This window comes from Rhinolophus ferrumequinum, chromosome 13, assembly GCF_004115265.2.
Source record: "Rhinolophus ferrumequinum isolate MPI-CBG mRhiFer1 chromosome 13, mRhiFer1_v1.p, whole genome shotgun sequence".
In the NCBI taxonomy this organism is placed as follows: domain Eukaryota; kingdom Metazoa; phylum Chordata; class Mammalia; order Chiroptera; family Rhinolophidae; genus Rhinolophus; species Rhinolophus ferrumequinum.
This window is the reverse complement of record NC_046296.1, coordinates 70,735,609-70,750,375: the sequence shown is the minus strand read 5'-3', so window position 1 is coordinate 70,750,375 and position 14,767 is coordinate 70,735,609. Positions and strand designations below refer to the sequence as shown.

Here is a 14,767-nt window from a genome sequence, read left to right as displayed (position 1 = left end):
GCACCTGGGCTGGTGACGCTGTGACACTCACACAAAAGGCTCACACACTTGTCCTCATGAGTTTGAATCACGGGTCCTGCCATCCTAAGGGATGGGCGTGGCAGCACCTGGACAACGGTGTCCTGCCAGGCCAGGTTTTCATCCTCAGAGAATGTCGCTTTCCTCTAACCCACCTCCTCCCACGTTGTCCTCTGTGCCCCAAAGTCCCCCCGCACTGGCCTTGGCACGTCTATCATTATGTCCCGTCTCCCAGTCTAATTGGAAATTCGAAGCTCATTTCTTCCAGTTCTGTTCCATCTACCATGACGCCCATTCTGTCTCAGGAATGCCCCAATGTCCCCGTCACAAATGCGTTTCTTTGTGTTCACGCATGTTTCCGACACTTTCGATGAGTGTGTACTACACGTGAGGCACCAGGAACAAAGCACAAGAGTGTCGGTGGAGGCACCACAGTGGGGGGATAACCAGAGAGGACGTGGGGCCCGAGTGTTCTGATTAGGTGTGTGGGGCGCCGAGGCGGGAAGTCCAATCGCCTCACCTCAGGAGGGAGCTTTCCCGAGGAGGCGACACCTGGGCGGGATCGGGGGTGTAAGGAGGGACGAGCATGGAGAAAGGCACAGGACGAGGAGTGCACGTCTCAGGCAAGGGAGGCAGCAACGCAGCAAACCGTACACGGGAGCACCTTCCAGGTCCCAGGGGAAGGCGGGGCGAAGGTTATGAGAAGCAGGAGTTCCGCGGGGACCAGGGGCTGAGGACTCAGGGGACAATGGAGGGCTGGCCAGACAGGTGACCATGACGTCCTGTGTGTGTGTGTGTGCGCACGCATCTGTGTTATGTGTGTATATGTGTGTATCTGTGTTCTGTGTATTTGTGTATTTGTGTTATGTGTGTATGTATTGTGTGTGTGTCTATACATGTGTCTGCATGGTGTATATGTATCTGTGTTGTGTGTATATGCATGTGTGTGCATGTATGTGTGTGTATATGTATGTATCTCTGTTGTATTGTGTACACATAGGTGCATGTGTGTGCATGTGTGTGTATATCTGTGCTGTGTGTATATGTGTGTGCATCTGTGTTGTGTGTATGTGCGTGTGCATGTGTATCTGTTGTGTGTGCATGTGTGTATATATATCTTGTGTGTATATGCATGTGTGCATGTGTGTGTATATCTGTGTTGTGTGTGCATGTGTGTATTGTGTGTGTATATATATCTGTTGTGCGTATATGCGTGTGCATGTGTGTATCTGTTGTGCGTGAGTGTGTATATCTGTGTTGTGTGTATGTGTGTGCATGTGTATCTGTTGTGTGTGTATCTGAGTTGTGTGTATATGTGTGTGCGTGTGTATCTGTGTGTACGTGTGTATATCTGTGCTGTGTGTATATATGTGTGCATGTGTGTATCTGTTGCATGTGCGTGTGTGTATATCTGTTGTGTGTATGTGTGTGTGCATGTGTGTATCTGTTGTGTGTGCGTGTGTGTATATGCATGTGTGTGTGCGTGTGTGTATGTCTGTGTTGTGTGTATATGTGTGTGCATGTTTGTATCTGTTGTGTGTGTGCGTGAGTATATATCTGTGTTGTGTGTATATGCATGTGTGTGTGCATGTGTGTGTCACCCGCATGGGACTGAGGAGCATGGTGAACTCAGCGGGGCCGGGAAGGCCTGTGGCACCTGCTCGGGCGGGACAACCGAGGGCAAGCCGGGTGACCTGAGCCTGGCAGGGTACCAGGGGCCACACTGCTGCTCTCTCCCAGCTTGTTGATGAACAGGCTCTTGGTGAGAAGTTGAACTCTGGAATATTCCAGCACATTTGTCTCTACAGGGCAGGGGTAGTGACATGGCTTTCTCTATAGTGGGAAATTATGGGCAGGACCCACTGCTGCAACCACACCACTCAGTGCCATGGCACAGGCAGGGCAGATGGGTGAACGTGCCCTGTGCCCCATGCAGGCTACAACGAGTGGAGAGAGTTCTGCGGCCTGGCCAGGCTGCAGACCCGGGCCGACCTGAGCAGCGCCATGGCCAGTGGAAGCATGGCTGACAGGCTCCTGGACTTGTATAAACACCCCGACAACATCGACGTCTGGCTGGGTGGCTTAGCGGAGGCCCTCCTCCCGGGGGCTCGCACGGGACCCCTGTTTGCCTGCCTCATTGGGAGACAGATGAAGGCTCTGAGGAACGGGGACTGGTAAGTGTCTGGCCAGCCCCACCTGCGTCTGCACAGCAGGCGGCGTCCACACGGCTCATTTGAAGTTTTGTGGCCCAAGGCAGGTTGTTTCTCCCCATTGTGCAGCTGGTGTCGTAGGAACGAAATACATATGAGTACACACGGAGCTTGCTCACTTTCTCAGCATTCTAACGTGTGAACCCTTGTTGGAGTCTCCTTATCACGCAGTCACACGACTAAGCAGGCAGCGTGTGCATAAGAAACTGTCCCCATACAACCCTGACATTCCAGTGTTCCTCACATGTCGCCACGTGTCCTCACACATCCTCACGTGTCCTCATGTGTCCTCACATGTCCTCACATGTCCTCGTTTGTCCCCACACATTCTCACATGTCCCCACATGTCCTCACACGTCCTCACACATCCTCACACATCCTCATGTGTCCTCACACATCCTCATATGTCCTCATACATCTTCACATGTTCCCCGGCCACGTCTGCAGAAGCCGGGAGGGTCAGGCTGGCGGAGTGTGGGGACACAGAGGGTCCCACCTGGATGCATGCTGTCGTCCGCCTTGTCAGCCCTCAGCCTCCAGCCCAAGCTGAGGGCTCCAGCAGGCCATCAGAGACGTGAGGTCCTTGTCCTGACGTCCAGTTCCAGTGTCCACATGCTGCAGCTCACAACAAAGCAGGGATGTGGGAACAACATGACACTGGGAGGTGTGTTTCCTTTTTGATGCGCCCCACACCCCCAGCTCTTTGTTGTACTCACTGTGGCTACGTCAGACTCCTTTTCAGGAACATTCTCAGTCTTTCTCATCAGAGGACTCGTCAGCCATGCCCTGAGCTCCGCCCCCCATACAATTTGTCATTAATCTCCAAGGTGCAGCATTTCAAACAGGAATGCCTGGGGACAACTCGCTACAAGTTGTCTCACTCAGAACTGTGTCTTTACCAACTCATGTGGCTTGAGGTTTGCGGGACAAAGGAAGGCACTGTCTCAGAAAGGGGCATTTCCATCACCACCCACTGCTCTCTCCTTCTGCGCAGGTTCTGGTGGGAAAACAGCCATGTGTTCACTGAGGCACAAAGGCGCGAGCTGCAGAGGCACTCCCTGTCCCGGGTCATCTGTGACAACACCGGCCTCCCCCGCGTGCCTGCCGACGCCTTCCGACTTGGCACATTCCCGCAGGACTTCACGCCATGTGAGGACATCCCAGGCCTGAACCTGGAGGTGTGGAGGGAGGCCGTTTCCCACGGTAAGTGTCACCTCACCTCAGCTCCGCCGCTCCCACCACACAAGCATAACTCCTCAAAGAAGCAGCTTCCAATTAGCACGTTCGGAGAAAATAGCAGGAGAGCGAGCCTGGTGCCCTCAGGTTGCATCCTTCTTGGTGAGGAAGGAATTGTCGCCCAGCCTGGACCCTCCCTATAAGAGGACATTGTCCTGTGTGCCTGTGCACCAGCTGAGTGAACGCTTACATCAGTTTCCCAACCTCACACCAGTGCCATCTCGGGGCTCATTCAGTGTTTCAGGGTCCGTCCTGCTCTGTTGGATGTGGTGGCACCCGGCGAGGTCCCAGTGGTGCCACCGAGTTGTGCCAAGCAAACACAAATACAAGACTGCCACTGTCCTCAGTGGGAGGGCAGAGGCGCCCTGGCTGAGAAGCAGTAGCTCAGAAAACACATGTCTAAGATCAGATCCGGCAGCTGACAGGTGGTTATAGAAAAGAAGGTTCTGGGAGGAGATGAGACTTGCCAGGGACCGGAAGGTTCTTCAGGACTCAGTTTAGGAAAGCAGAGATTTCTATTTTAGTGTTACACCCACCAAAATTATCTTCTAATAAATGACAGAGCCAAGACTTACAGTGGGTCTTCCGCTTCCGTTTTTCTGCTGCACGTGCTATCACACACATCAAACTCCGTCTCCCGAATGTCGGGAGTATTGTCCTGTCCTTATGGATGGTACCAGCTCTGTGTTGCATGATCTGGCTCCAGGCAGGAGCTGGGGGCTTCTTTACTGCTGCCTCCTACGTGACAGGCACCGTTCCAGGTGCTGGAACACATCTGTAGGAATGAACACATACTCACACGCACGTGCACACACACACACGCCTGCCTTCACAGCACTGACACTCTGGGTAGGGAAGACAGACAACATATTAGTAATGCTGCGAACAGAGCCTCCTGTCCCCAGGTCCATGGGCACGGCCACAGTGGGAAGGGCTGGGGGGACTCGCGAGCGAAGCCTCCACGAGAGGCCGTGACTCTCCCTCCAGAGGCAAGAGCACCCGCCACCTCGTGAGTGCGCCTTGTGTCCTGGGGTCCCTGGAGGCCAGTCTGAGGGGTGAGCAAGGAGGTGAGAGGTGAGGAGACAAGACCTGAGGAGTAACACAGGCCTCGGCGCTTGTAAGACTTGTCTGTTATTCGGAGTGACACAAAGTATGGCAGGTTTTCCGTGGGGGACACGTGACCTTGATGGGGACCCCTGGCTACTTGTTGAGAAGGTATGTGGGTGGGGACAGTGCAGACACAGGAAGAACCAGCAGAAGCTGCTGTGACAGTCCCTGGAAGAGAGGAAGGTGGCCTGGCCCCCAGGCGGTGACTGTAGGAGCTGCCAGAGGTCTGAGGACAGAGCCCACAGGGTTTCCTGGGAGGTTAATTGTGCGCCCGACTGAAGGAAGAACCTTGTGGGAGCTGGCAGGGAAAGGTGAGTTCGTGTGGGGTGGCCTGACGCAGGTAATAGCTGTGGACTCGTCGGACGGGCTGCGTGTTGGGAGTGTGAGCAGAGGTGAGTAGAAGGCGGCAGGGTGGGAAGAATGGAAACCCAGGAGGAGGACTCAGAGGTGGGGTTTCTCTGAAAGCCCATCTGCAGAGGTTGTATTTAATGCTGACAACCAATGACACAACCCCGGTGAGAGCTTCTGGAAGGGACAAGTCTTGAGTCAGACGGAAGGCAGGGGCTGCCAGTGGCCTGGTGACCGGCGGCTGGAAACTCATTGTGACCTTTGGCACCAAGGGACTGTTGGCCTTGATACAAGCGATGTTGTTGGAGTGGAGAGTAGAGCCTGATCAGAGACACTTCAGGGCGAACAGGGGACAGTGAGAGAGGAGGAACTTCTGTAGGCCTAGATGGTGGCCGGACGGTCACCACGGGGAGCAGAACTGGGTTGTCTGTGGGAGACGTATGGATGTGACATCCTGGTGAGGCCCAGAGGGGTGGATGACAGACAGTGTTACTGCATTACCTGTGAACCCTGCACAGATGACGCGTGTGGCTTCCCGGGCAGAGTGGACAACGGGGACTTCGTGCTCTGCAATGAGTCTGGCAGACGCGTGCTGGTGTACGCCTGCCGTCACGGATTCCAGCTTCAAGGACCAGAGCAAATCACGTGCACCCACCAAGGATGGGATTCCCAGCCCCCGGTTTGTAAAGGTCAGTCATTTCACTCTGTCTTTGAATGACTTTACCACCAAAGCTGCAGTTTCCAGATATGAATCAGGAATAACTGTCACTCACTCACCAGAAGGTGCCTTTGAGCACGGTTACCTTCCCAGGGCTGCTTTGGCATGGACTTCAAGTGTCCCCTTAGCTGGCCATGTCCCCAAGCTGACACCTTTCTGGATAGCGAAGCATCGAGACAGCCACATCGGACATGCTCAATAGGATGACGTAGGCCAGGAAACAGAACGGGAAAAGCAGCAGCTCACGGGGACAGTTGCAGTGAAGCCGTTGAGCCAGTTCCTCAGATGAATGACACAGAGATGCTGCCACTGGGAGAATGGTAGGGGCCGAGCAGCGCCTGGGGTCAGCTCGTCTCCAGGCCGGAGGCCCCGCGTCCTCAGTGCCGTCTTCCTGACGCCCCGGTGTGGACTTGTAGCTGGGGACACGAGGGCAGAATGGGGCACCCTCCCCTACCCCTGTGCCCCAAGCCCATGCCCTCCTGCTTTTCCTTTTCGACTGCGTGGAACGGGCGCTGGCTGCCAGGCTGGAAGACGCCACGCAGAGCCGCAGGCCAGGGCCCGAGTCCCTGGTCACTCCCACCGAGGCCAGTTCCAGCAGCTCATGGTACCTGACTCGCTCACAAACACCCTGCAGTGGAGCCTGAGTGCAGGCCCTGGGATCACTGAGCAGACCTGCAGCAGGAAAGCCATGTTTGAAGCTGGAAACATGAATGCCTGCCTATCCGGTGGTGACACGTCTGCTTGAACTCACCAGCCGTCATTGGAAAGGCAGACCAACTGCAACCAAGACCGTGTTTATACAGAGGAAATTGTCACCTGGCAGTCCGCCTCGTCCGGGCTGCTGGCCACCAGCTGCGTCAAGCAAGGCCGCGGGGAGAACGAGGTGAAGCCATGCAAGACCCGGGTTGCTTGGCCAGTGGAAATGAAAACAAAGTACACGTTTTTCAGTTTTACAGAGTTCCAATTAGGGAAGATGAAGACTTGTGGGGACGGATGGTGATGATGGTGGCAGAACAGTGCGAGGGCACTGAGGCCACTGAAACGTCCACTTAAAAATGGTTAAGATGGCGAATTTTATGTTGCCTGTATTTTACCACAGTAACAAGTTTCTGGTTCAGTTTTGGAAATCCACTGTGCTTTGTCCCAGAAGGTTACAACGGCTGACTGCTTCACGGCCCCAAGTCGTAGCAGAGACGCCTGCGGGGCTGAGCACAGAGGACCCACTGTGACCGCCGTGTCGGCTGTCATCACGTCCAGGGCCAGTTGTCTCGGGCAGGCCAGGCCGGGCTGCTGTCTCTCAGCTGAGAGAGAAAGGATGACGAAGCGGGAGGTCCAGCCGGCTCTAGGAGGACGTCTAGGGGAAGAGTGACGAGTTGGTGGCTGGGAGCAAACGGCCCCGGAGCCTGAGGAGAGGGGCATTACTGCCCGAATCCCTGGGCTGGCCTCGGAGACCCTGCCTGAGGCTGCAGGGACCCAGGGCGGCATGTGTCCACACACCCCACGTCGCTTCAGGGTTTGGTCGCGGACGATGGTGGACAAGAGAAGCAACCAGAGGATGGACACAGAGCCGTCAGAAGGCATCCCTCTCAGAGAGTGGGTCAGCACTTTCTAGAAAGTTCACATACAGGACCCCAGCTGTTCTGTGATGAGGTGACACCTGTCACCACAAACAGCCTTTTATTACTTGGAAAACTGCATTCGTAGCTAAGCCTTCGAAGCAAAAGCCGACAAACCCACAGGTTTCGTGCTGCTCTGGCTCAGAGCCCATGCCAAACCGAGATGTCTGCCATGCTGCGTTCCTGGCTGCACACTGGCCGTTAGCCCAGGGGACACCATGTGGCTTCAGCATGGCCAGGTGTCTGCCAGGCACCAGGTGTCTGCACACGGTGCTTATGTCCTGTGTGTGCCTTAAAGTCCTTTTGGCCTAAATGCCTGGACACTCTAAGTCCTGATCGTGACTGTTTTGGCACCTATGACCCAAAGCTGTATTCACAAGGATCCGTAAGTTACCCATAAAGGAGGGGCAGAGCCCACAACAGGCGGCCGGAGATCCAGGCACCCGGCCGCGTGCTGCCCCACTGCGTGCTGAGCACGCTCACTTCCCACCACGTCATCTCCTATGTGGGCTCTTGTCCTGCTCCTCTGGACATCTGATGGCATCAGCATAATTATTCTTTCTATTCCCGAGGTCCTTTCTCACCCCCACCCCTTATCTTTTTTCTGCCTTAATTTTTCACACCAATAGTTAACGGGACCCTAGAGTGGGTCACGTACTAACTAGTACCAGTGAGTATCAGCCTGGTCCTGAAGCGGTCTGGATGCTTCAGGGTCCAAGACCATCTCACCACGTGGTCCATCGCGTGGGCACCATTCCTGGCTCAGAGGGAGGCGGCAGCGCCCCGGGCTGCTTGGACACAGCATCTGCAGCCTCCCCAGCTCCGGTCAGAACCTGCGACTCCAGCAAGACCCCCATTACACTGTAAGGTGAGAAGACGGCTGACGGCCCACCGTGCCCCCTGCCTGGGCCGTTTCAGCAGCTCTCTCACCTGCCTCCCAGCCCCTGGCTTCTGTGTGCTGCCGTGTTTTCCAATGTAAGATGAGGGTGGTGGTCAGTCCACGTCAGTGCTTGTCCACATGAGTCCATTCCGGGCACAGGGCAGAGAATAGGCATGTCTCATCCCCGAGGTTATCACTGTGTGTCCCCAGCAGCTGGCCCAGGCGTCCACGCTGTGAGTGTCAGGCCGAGTGAGTCAGCAGCCGCCCGACTGAAATGCTCCCGCATGCACGGCTGCATGGAAACGCGAGCTGCAGGGGGCGACGTGCAAAAAGAGACTGCTTTCGACAGGAGGGGACCTGTGTGTCTGTAGCAAGTTTATGAATGTCTTCACGACAACATAAGCTTGTTAATGTGGGTCACAGCGGCGGCTCAGTGAGATGGGACGAGGAAGTAACTTTTTATTTATAGAACTGTTGTGTCTCCCTACATTTATAATTAAGATATAATACCTTAAAAATAAACCAATTACAGCTGCTTGGTGAGGAACAACCACGGAACACAGGCACTCAGCTTTGGATAGATATTTTCACCCGAGAAGGCCCCACGCTGGACATTCCTGAATCAAGAATTACAGGGCACAAGGGACTCAGATATGGCCACGAGGGGACGCACTGCCGCCCAGTGAACGGATGTCAACGTAACCACTCCAGCCGGTTCTCAGTGAAGTCAGCTTATCAGCCTGTCTAGCGAAGACCCTACAGGCCCAGCTGAATCCTTAACACACAAAATCCTACTTATCCCCTAAGAGCCACCCGCATGAAAACCTGGTGGAAAGGAAAAACTGGCAAATGAATTATAGTGTTTGTTGAGAGCCTGCAGGACTTGAATTCAAAATCAATAAAAAGCTACGTTTGTGCGGCTTGTGCTCCAGTTACTGCCAAGCAGCTGTGTCGTGAACAAACACGACAAGTGTTTCTGTGTCTGAGGGGCAGAGAAAACTGCAGTCGGCACACATGCGCTCAGGGGACGAGGACTCTGCACGTGTCAGGGGGCTGGGGACGCAGGTGAGCGGAGCCTCGGCCTCTGCAGACTGACCCGTGACGCTGGGGACATGCAGGTCTCAGATGGCTTCTCCCCGGTGTGGGTCTGTCACAGCTTCCCTGGGGCAAGGAGACCAGCTTATATGGTCCCTGACGTGCGGCTCTGATCAGAAGAAACTGATGACAGCTAGAGTGAAATGGAGCGAATTGTGTCCCCAAAAAGCTATGCTGAACTCCTGCGCCCCAGACCTGAAAATGTGACCTTACAGGGAAGTAGGGTCATTGCAGGTGCAAACAAGCTAAACTGAGGCCATCAGGCAAGCGCTAAGCCGATGTCCTCAGAAGAAGAGACACAGGGAGGACGGAGGAGGAGATGCGGCTACAGGCCATGGGCACCCGATCGCCAGCTGCCACCAGAAGCTGGCTGAGACCGGGAGGGACCGTCCCACGAGCCTCGGAGCCTCTGCTGTCCAGCACCGTGACAGCAGAAACCTCTTGTTATAAAGCCACCCGGTCTGCGGCACTGCTTGTCATGGCAGCAGCCACAGGGACCAGTGACGGGAGGAGAAAGGGGGGTCCAGCCACAGGAGCCTGTTCTCTGCCCACCCCATCCCCTGGGTGGCTGCAGCCTCCATGCTGCGGTGACGACGCCCAGCCCAGCTGGCACGAGCCTGCCTGGTGAAGCTGCAGGTGCCTTGTCACCCGCACCAGCCCTTCCTGCTCTGCGTGGGGTGGGCGGGACCGTAAATGAGACACTTTTTAGCTTCTGCACAACCAAAGCTCCACTGGCCGCTCTGCTCCGAGCTGGGGCCGTGTGGCTCCAGCTCTCAAAGCCCCTCCCCCTCTTGTCAGCACTATTTCTGTTTTGCTGTCCTTGTCACTGATGTCATTACTCGCAACCACAGATCTTGAGTGGTCCCTGTGTACCAGCTGCTCCACGAGGGTCTTCCTCCGCGCAGCCCATGAGACACTCTTGGCAGCAGTGCGCCAGGCACTGGATTCGCCCCATTTATAGGTCAGGCTGGGAGGGGGCGGGGGCAAGCATCCGCCCCCGCCCTGCGTCAGGACCAGGCCACGCCCCCGCCTGCGTCAGGACCAGGCCCCGCCCCCTTACGTGCTCGTCCATTGGCCAGCCAGCTGAGGCCCGTGCCGATCACTCACGTGTGGTCCCAGCAAGCACAGCGCCAGCTCAGACGGGCCTGTTTGTCCCTGGGAGGTGAGCGGAACCCGTGGCCAAAGGCGGCAGGTTCCAGCTGGTGCGCACAGATCCAGCTTTTCCACCTGGGCGGTCCCTCCACCTATCCCTGCTTCCGCCCTCTGTCGGGCGTGTTGGTGGCACCAGGGTCCCAGACTAGAGTGGGGGGCAGAGCCTGGCCTGGCTGGCCGGAAAGCTGAAATGAGTTCCTTGTCGTCCCTCTGGACAGAGGACTCCCAAGAGCACGTGTGTGACGTTTAATGCTGTTTGTACAATGTGCATTTAGGAATGTAACGTGCTTCTCCTCTGACATTATCCTCCCTGTTTCCTGGAATCGGCCCAAAAGGATTGCTATCCCAGGGAAGGTTACACAGCCTGGCGCTTGGGAACAGGAGTGTGGTGACGGGTCGTGGATTTTAGGCAGGAGGCTGTAAGGGCGGCACAGGTCCCCATTGCACTCTGCAGGGTGGGTGTCACATCACAGATGCCTGGCTGATGGCAGTGTTTCGGGGAGGAGGCTCAGGGCCCGCCCCCCCCCCCCTCGGTTGTCCGCTTATGATGAGCTGACACCCTCCACCCACCCCGGGTCCTGCATGCCATGCAGTCTGACAAGTGAGCAAAGCGCCAGCTCCCCAGGGAGGCGGGGCCCCAGGCTGGTGCCTGTCATGCCCACACGTGAGCTTGAGTTAGATTCAGGCGGCTCAGGTGGGTCAGCATCAGTGCCCGAGGACGCTGCAGGCGGGGCCAGAGGGAGCCGGCAGGCGCCACCCTGACCGTGGACCATGGAGGGTGACGTCCCTCTTCCTGGATGGGGACGCAGCCTTGGCACACTCGCTGGCCCTTGTGGGAGGCTCACCCAGGCAGGAGCTCGTGGAGGTGGGGGTGGGGATGCTGCCTGCTGCTCAGCGGGGCCTCACCTCTGCGTTGTTTGTGTCCTTTCCACCAGACGTCAATGAGTGTGAAGACGTGACAGACCCTCCCTGCCACTCGTCAGCTCGGTGCAGGAACACCAAGGGCAGCTTCCAGTGCCAGTGCTGGGACCCCTACGTGTTAGGGGAAGATGGGAGGACATGTGTAGGTGAGACCGCACGCGTCCCATGCCCGGCGTGGGGACCGGGGTCACAGTGCACCCTTGGGGACGGCTGCGAGTCCTCCTGCTGTAGCTGGTGACCAGTATGTCCATCTGCTGTGTGCTCGGTGTGGGGTGGGGGCAGAGCCATTGGCCTGTATTTACACCCAGAGGTGGTGAAAACCCAGGAGTGCCAGGTGCTGTGCCAAACTGTCTGCACTGTCACCCCTTGTGAATTACCTCCATGAACTAAGCACGATGTCCCCGCAGGGACAGAACAGAGAGGTTAAGTGACTTGCTGGGGGTCACACGGCCACTCAGTTGCAGATCTAGGATTCATAACTTGGCTTCTAGATCCTGTGAAAGAAAAACCATGCACAGATACTTGTCAACAGGGCAGGACAGACTTCATCACATCCCACAAGGGCTTCACTGCAGCAAAGGTCGCCAGGGGTCACAGCCAGTGGGCACAGCGAAGGCACCTGTGGGGGGAAACGACCAGAGGAACGGGGCCGGATGGGGGTGGGGTCCAGACCTAGCTGAGCAGGGGGCTCAGAGCAGCCTGACCAAAGTGAGATCAGGGCGGGGGTCTTCCCCCCTGCAGGACCCTCGCTACCTGCTGCGCTAAACGTCCCCATGCATCATCCATTTGATATAAAAGTGCTCGTCAGGCATCTGTCGTGAGCGTGAAAGGGGCCTGGGCCGCAGGGTGAGTGGCACCTGCCTCTGCCCCTTGTCCGGAATGGTCTAGTGAGGAGCATGGCTTGGCCAGCCAGGACGCGGCAAGCCTGGAGTGAGCCCCACTTAGATGCACAGGGGCCCAACGCCTGCCCAGAAAGCCAGTGAGGAGCTGTGACCAGAAGGGCCGTGCTCCTGAAACCCACTGGCCCCAGACGGCCTCACCTCACGTGGACAGTGGACACCTAGGACCTGGTGGAGCTGGAGGACCACTGACTGAGTCCCACGTGTTGGGGAAGGCCCGGGCCCGGTGTGGGAGAAGCATTTCCCCAGGTCCAGTCACCGGAAGCTGCGGTCCCGGGACCCAGCTGCCCCGGGGCAGCCCTGCCTCACGCCCTCCAGGAGAGGCCTGTGTGCTCCATTCCTGCTCAGTTTCAAGAAGGAGCATGCACGCCCACAGCGGGAGATCTGCTGCCTCCTGTCCCCATGGCTGCCCACGGCTCTAACTACCACCTGGGCGGGGACGGCACCTTCCTGACTGCTGTGTGACCTCTGCCTAGGGACGCAGAGGCACCAGGACGTGAATGCATCGACCACACTGTGCGCCTCGTGCCATCTGCCCGCCGTCACAGCCCCTCTGCACCCACTTTCTGCCCCACCCCAGGGTCTCTGCAGTGGGGCTCACACTCCCCTCCTGAGTTGGGAGGATGAGTGTTTGCATGGAGAGCCACAGTGTCACCTGGAAAAGGGAACAGGTGTCGTCTGTTCTGCACGCTTTCCTGTGCCCTCGCGGTTGGGGGTGCTTGTCTGTGTGACCCTGCTTCCAGGCGGCCCTGGGCCCCTCAGTGCGTCGTGCGGTCATGTGGGGCAGCCGGGCCAGGATTGCGGTCCGGCTGGCACGCTGACGCGTCCCCTGCATGGCCGGATCCCTAACTGCCTCCTTCTCACGCCAGACTCCGGGAGGCTCCCAAAGGCGTCCTTGCTGTCCATCGCATTGGGCGCCCTGCTGGTCATTGGCCTGGCGGGTCTCACCTGGACCGTGATTTGCAGGTGGTAAGTCCCCCCTTCAGCTGGCACGAGCCCGTTTACTCTGCAATGGTCGGGCTGCTGGTTTTCTGAGGTCGGGGTACATTCTCGGCCCCCACATGTCTGCCGGGCTGCTTTGTACAAAGTCTAGGCTTCCGGGTTCTTACATTGCACTTTAAACAGTGACGTGGGATGGTCACTCACTCACCATAGGCGTCAGCCATCTGTGGGTGACTGGTCAGCGATGCTGGATTCATGACCGTGTGACACAGCTGCATTGAGACACCTCATTAGAGCCACGTGCCCCTGGGACTGGTGGGGCATGGCCGTGGCTGAGCATTTTCATGGGCTGAGATGGGGTCGTAACTGCTAACCCCCTCCCACGGGCACCACCGGACAGTGATGTCATCTGACAGTGATGACGGTTTGGAAGGCACATAGTGACGGCATTAACTAGGTGTGCGCTTGTCTGCAGGACACACTGTGACTCTAAATCCTCGCTGCCGATCACGGAGAGAGACGGGAAGGCCACCTCCCCATTGGGGTGCCCGGACGTGGGCGTGTCACAGAGTGCTGGTCCAGCTCCGGGCTCCGAGCAGGTGGGTGACACCTCATCCTGCTAGGTTTCCAATGTCAGGTATTTCTGTGAGGACCCAGGAAGTCGTCACAAGTGTCCTCATAGTTGGTGCAAACACACGGGTCCTTCTCTGTTTCAGCTCAGGGCACAGCCTCCATGCCCTCTGGTGCCTTCCTGCTGTGTGTTTTCTTCTCACGTAAACTGTATTTATAAAAGAAGGATATTGTGAAAACGTTAACCCACTTTTAAGAAAGTGTAGACAGAGGATCAGTGAGCCAGAGTGAGCGGAACGGACCCGCCTTCTCCCAGCTGAACGACATTCTCCCAGCTGAAACACTGGCTTCCACACCTTCTCCAGTGCTGGCTGAAGGCCGGCAGGAAATGAACCAGAAGCAGACAGAAAATGGTGGCTTTTAAAACGTGCTTCTTTCAAAATGACATAATTATGATCAGTGTGGGGAAAAGCCAGTGTAAACTCACTTCATACCGTCTCTACCTTCCATGCGAGACCCCAGGTGATGCTATAGCAGGAAGTCCCTCTGTACCCCGGGGCCACAGACGCAGAGGGTTGTTCAGAATTGAGACAGTCCTGTCCTGGGCGGCGTCGTTGCAGATGTGTCACTGCTGGCACCAGACCCCCAGCCTAGAACCAAGAACCCCCAGTGGGAGTGAGATACGGTGTCCCTTCCACGCCCAGCCCGTGCCTGTCCCCGCCAGGCTGGGGACTGCGGCCCCACCGGGCACCTCATCAGCCTGACTGAGACCCCAGGACCCAGCCGTGTGCTCAACTCACTTCTCTCCTGCAGGACCCGGCCTGTGGATCCCAAATCCTTCTCTGCAAGTAGGACATGGCCACTGTCCACACAGAGCCTGGTGTCACCAAGCGCAGCCACAGCTGACTCAGGAATTCCCTTACCCAAACAATGAGGGAAGATGTTTGATCTCAAAATGGCCCTTTGTTTATTGAAACCACGGGCGTCCCGTCGTGGAGGAAGTGTGTGGTGCTACTGGAGACGTCCTTCGCGTTTGTTCTGAGTTCCATGGGATG

At 56.9% G+C, this 14,767-nt stretch overlaps 1 protein-coding gene across 1 annotated transcript in view; it reads left to right on the top strand.

The window, feature by feature from the left end:
* TPO (thyroid peroxidase) overlaps nucleotides 1–14,475 on the top strand; it is a 44,837-nt gene extending 30,362 nt beyond the window's left edge. The window contains exons 13-19 of the mRNA XM_033124224.1: nucleotides 1,955–2,192; nucleotides 3,223–3,431; nucleotides 5,438–5,608; nucleotides 11,316–11,447; nucleotides 13,070–13,169; nucleotides 13,618–13,741; nucleotides 13,859–14,475. Coding sequence (XP_032980115.1) covers nucleotides 1,955–2,192; nucleotides 3,223–3,431; nucleotides 5,438–5,608; nucleotides 11,316–11,447; nucleotides 13,070–13,169; nucleotides 13,618–13,741; nucleotides 13,859–13,948 — 1,064 coding nt within the window. The 3' untranslated portion in view covers nucleotides 13,949–14,475. The remainder of the gene's footprint in view (nucleotides 1–1,954; nucleotides 2,193–3,222; nucleotides 3,432–5,437; nucleotides 5,609–11,315; nucleotides 11,448–13,069; nucleotides 13,170–13,617; nucleotides 13,742–13,858) is intronic.
* The last annotated feature ends 292 nt before the right edge of the window (nucleotides 14,476–14,767 follow it).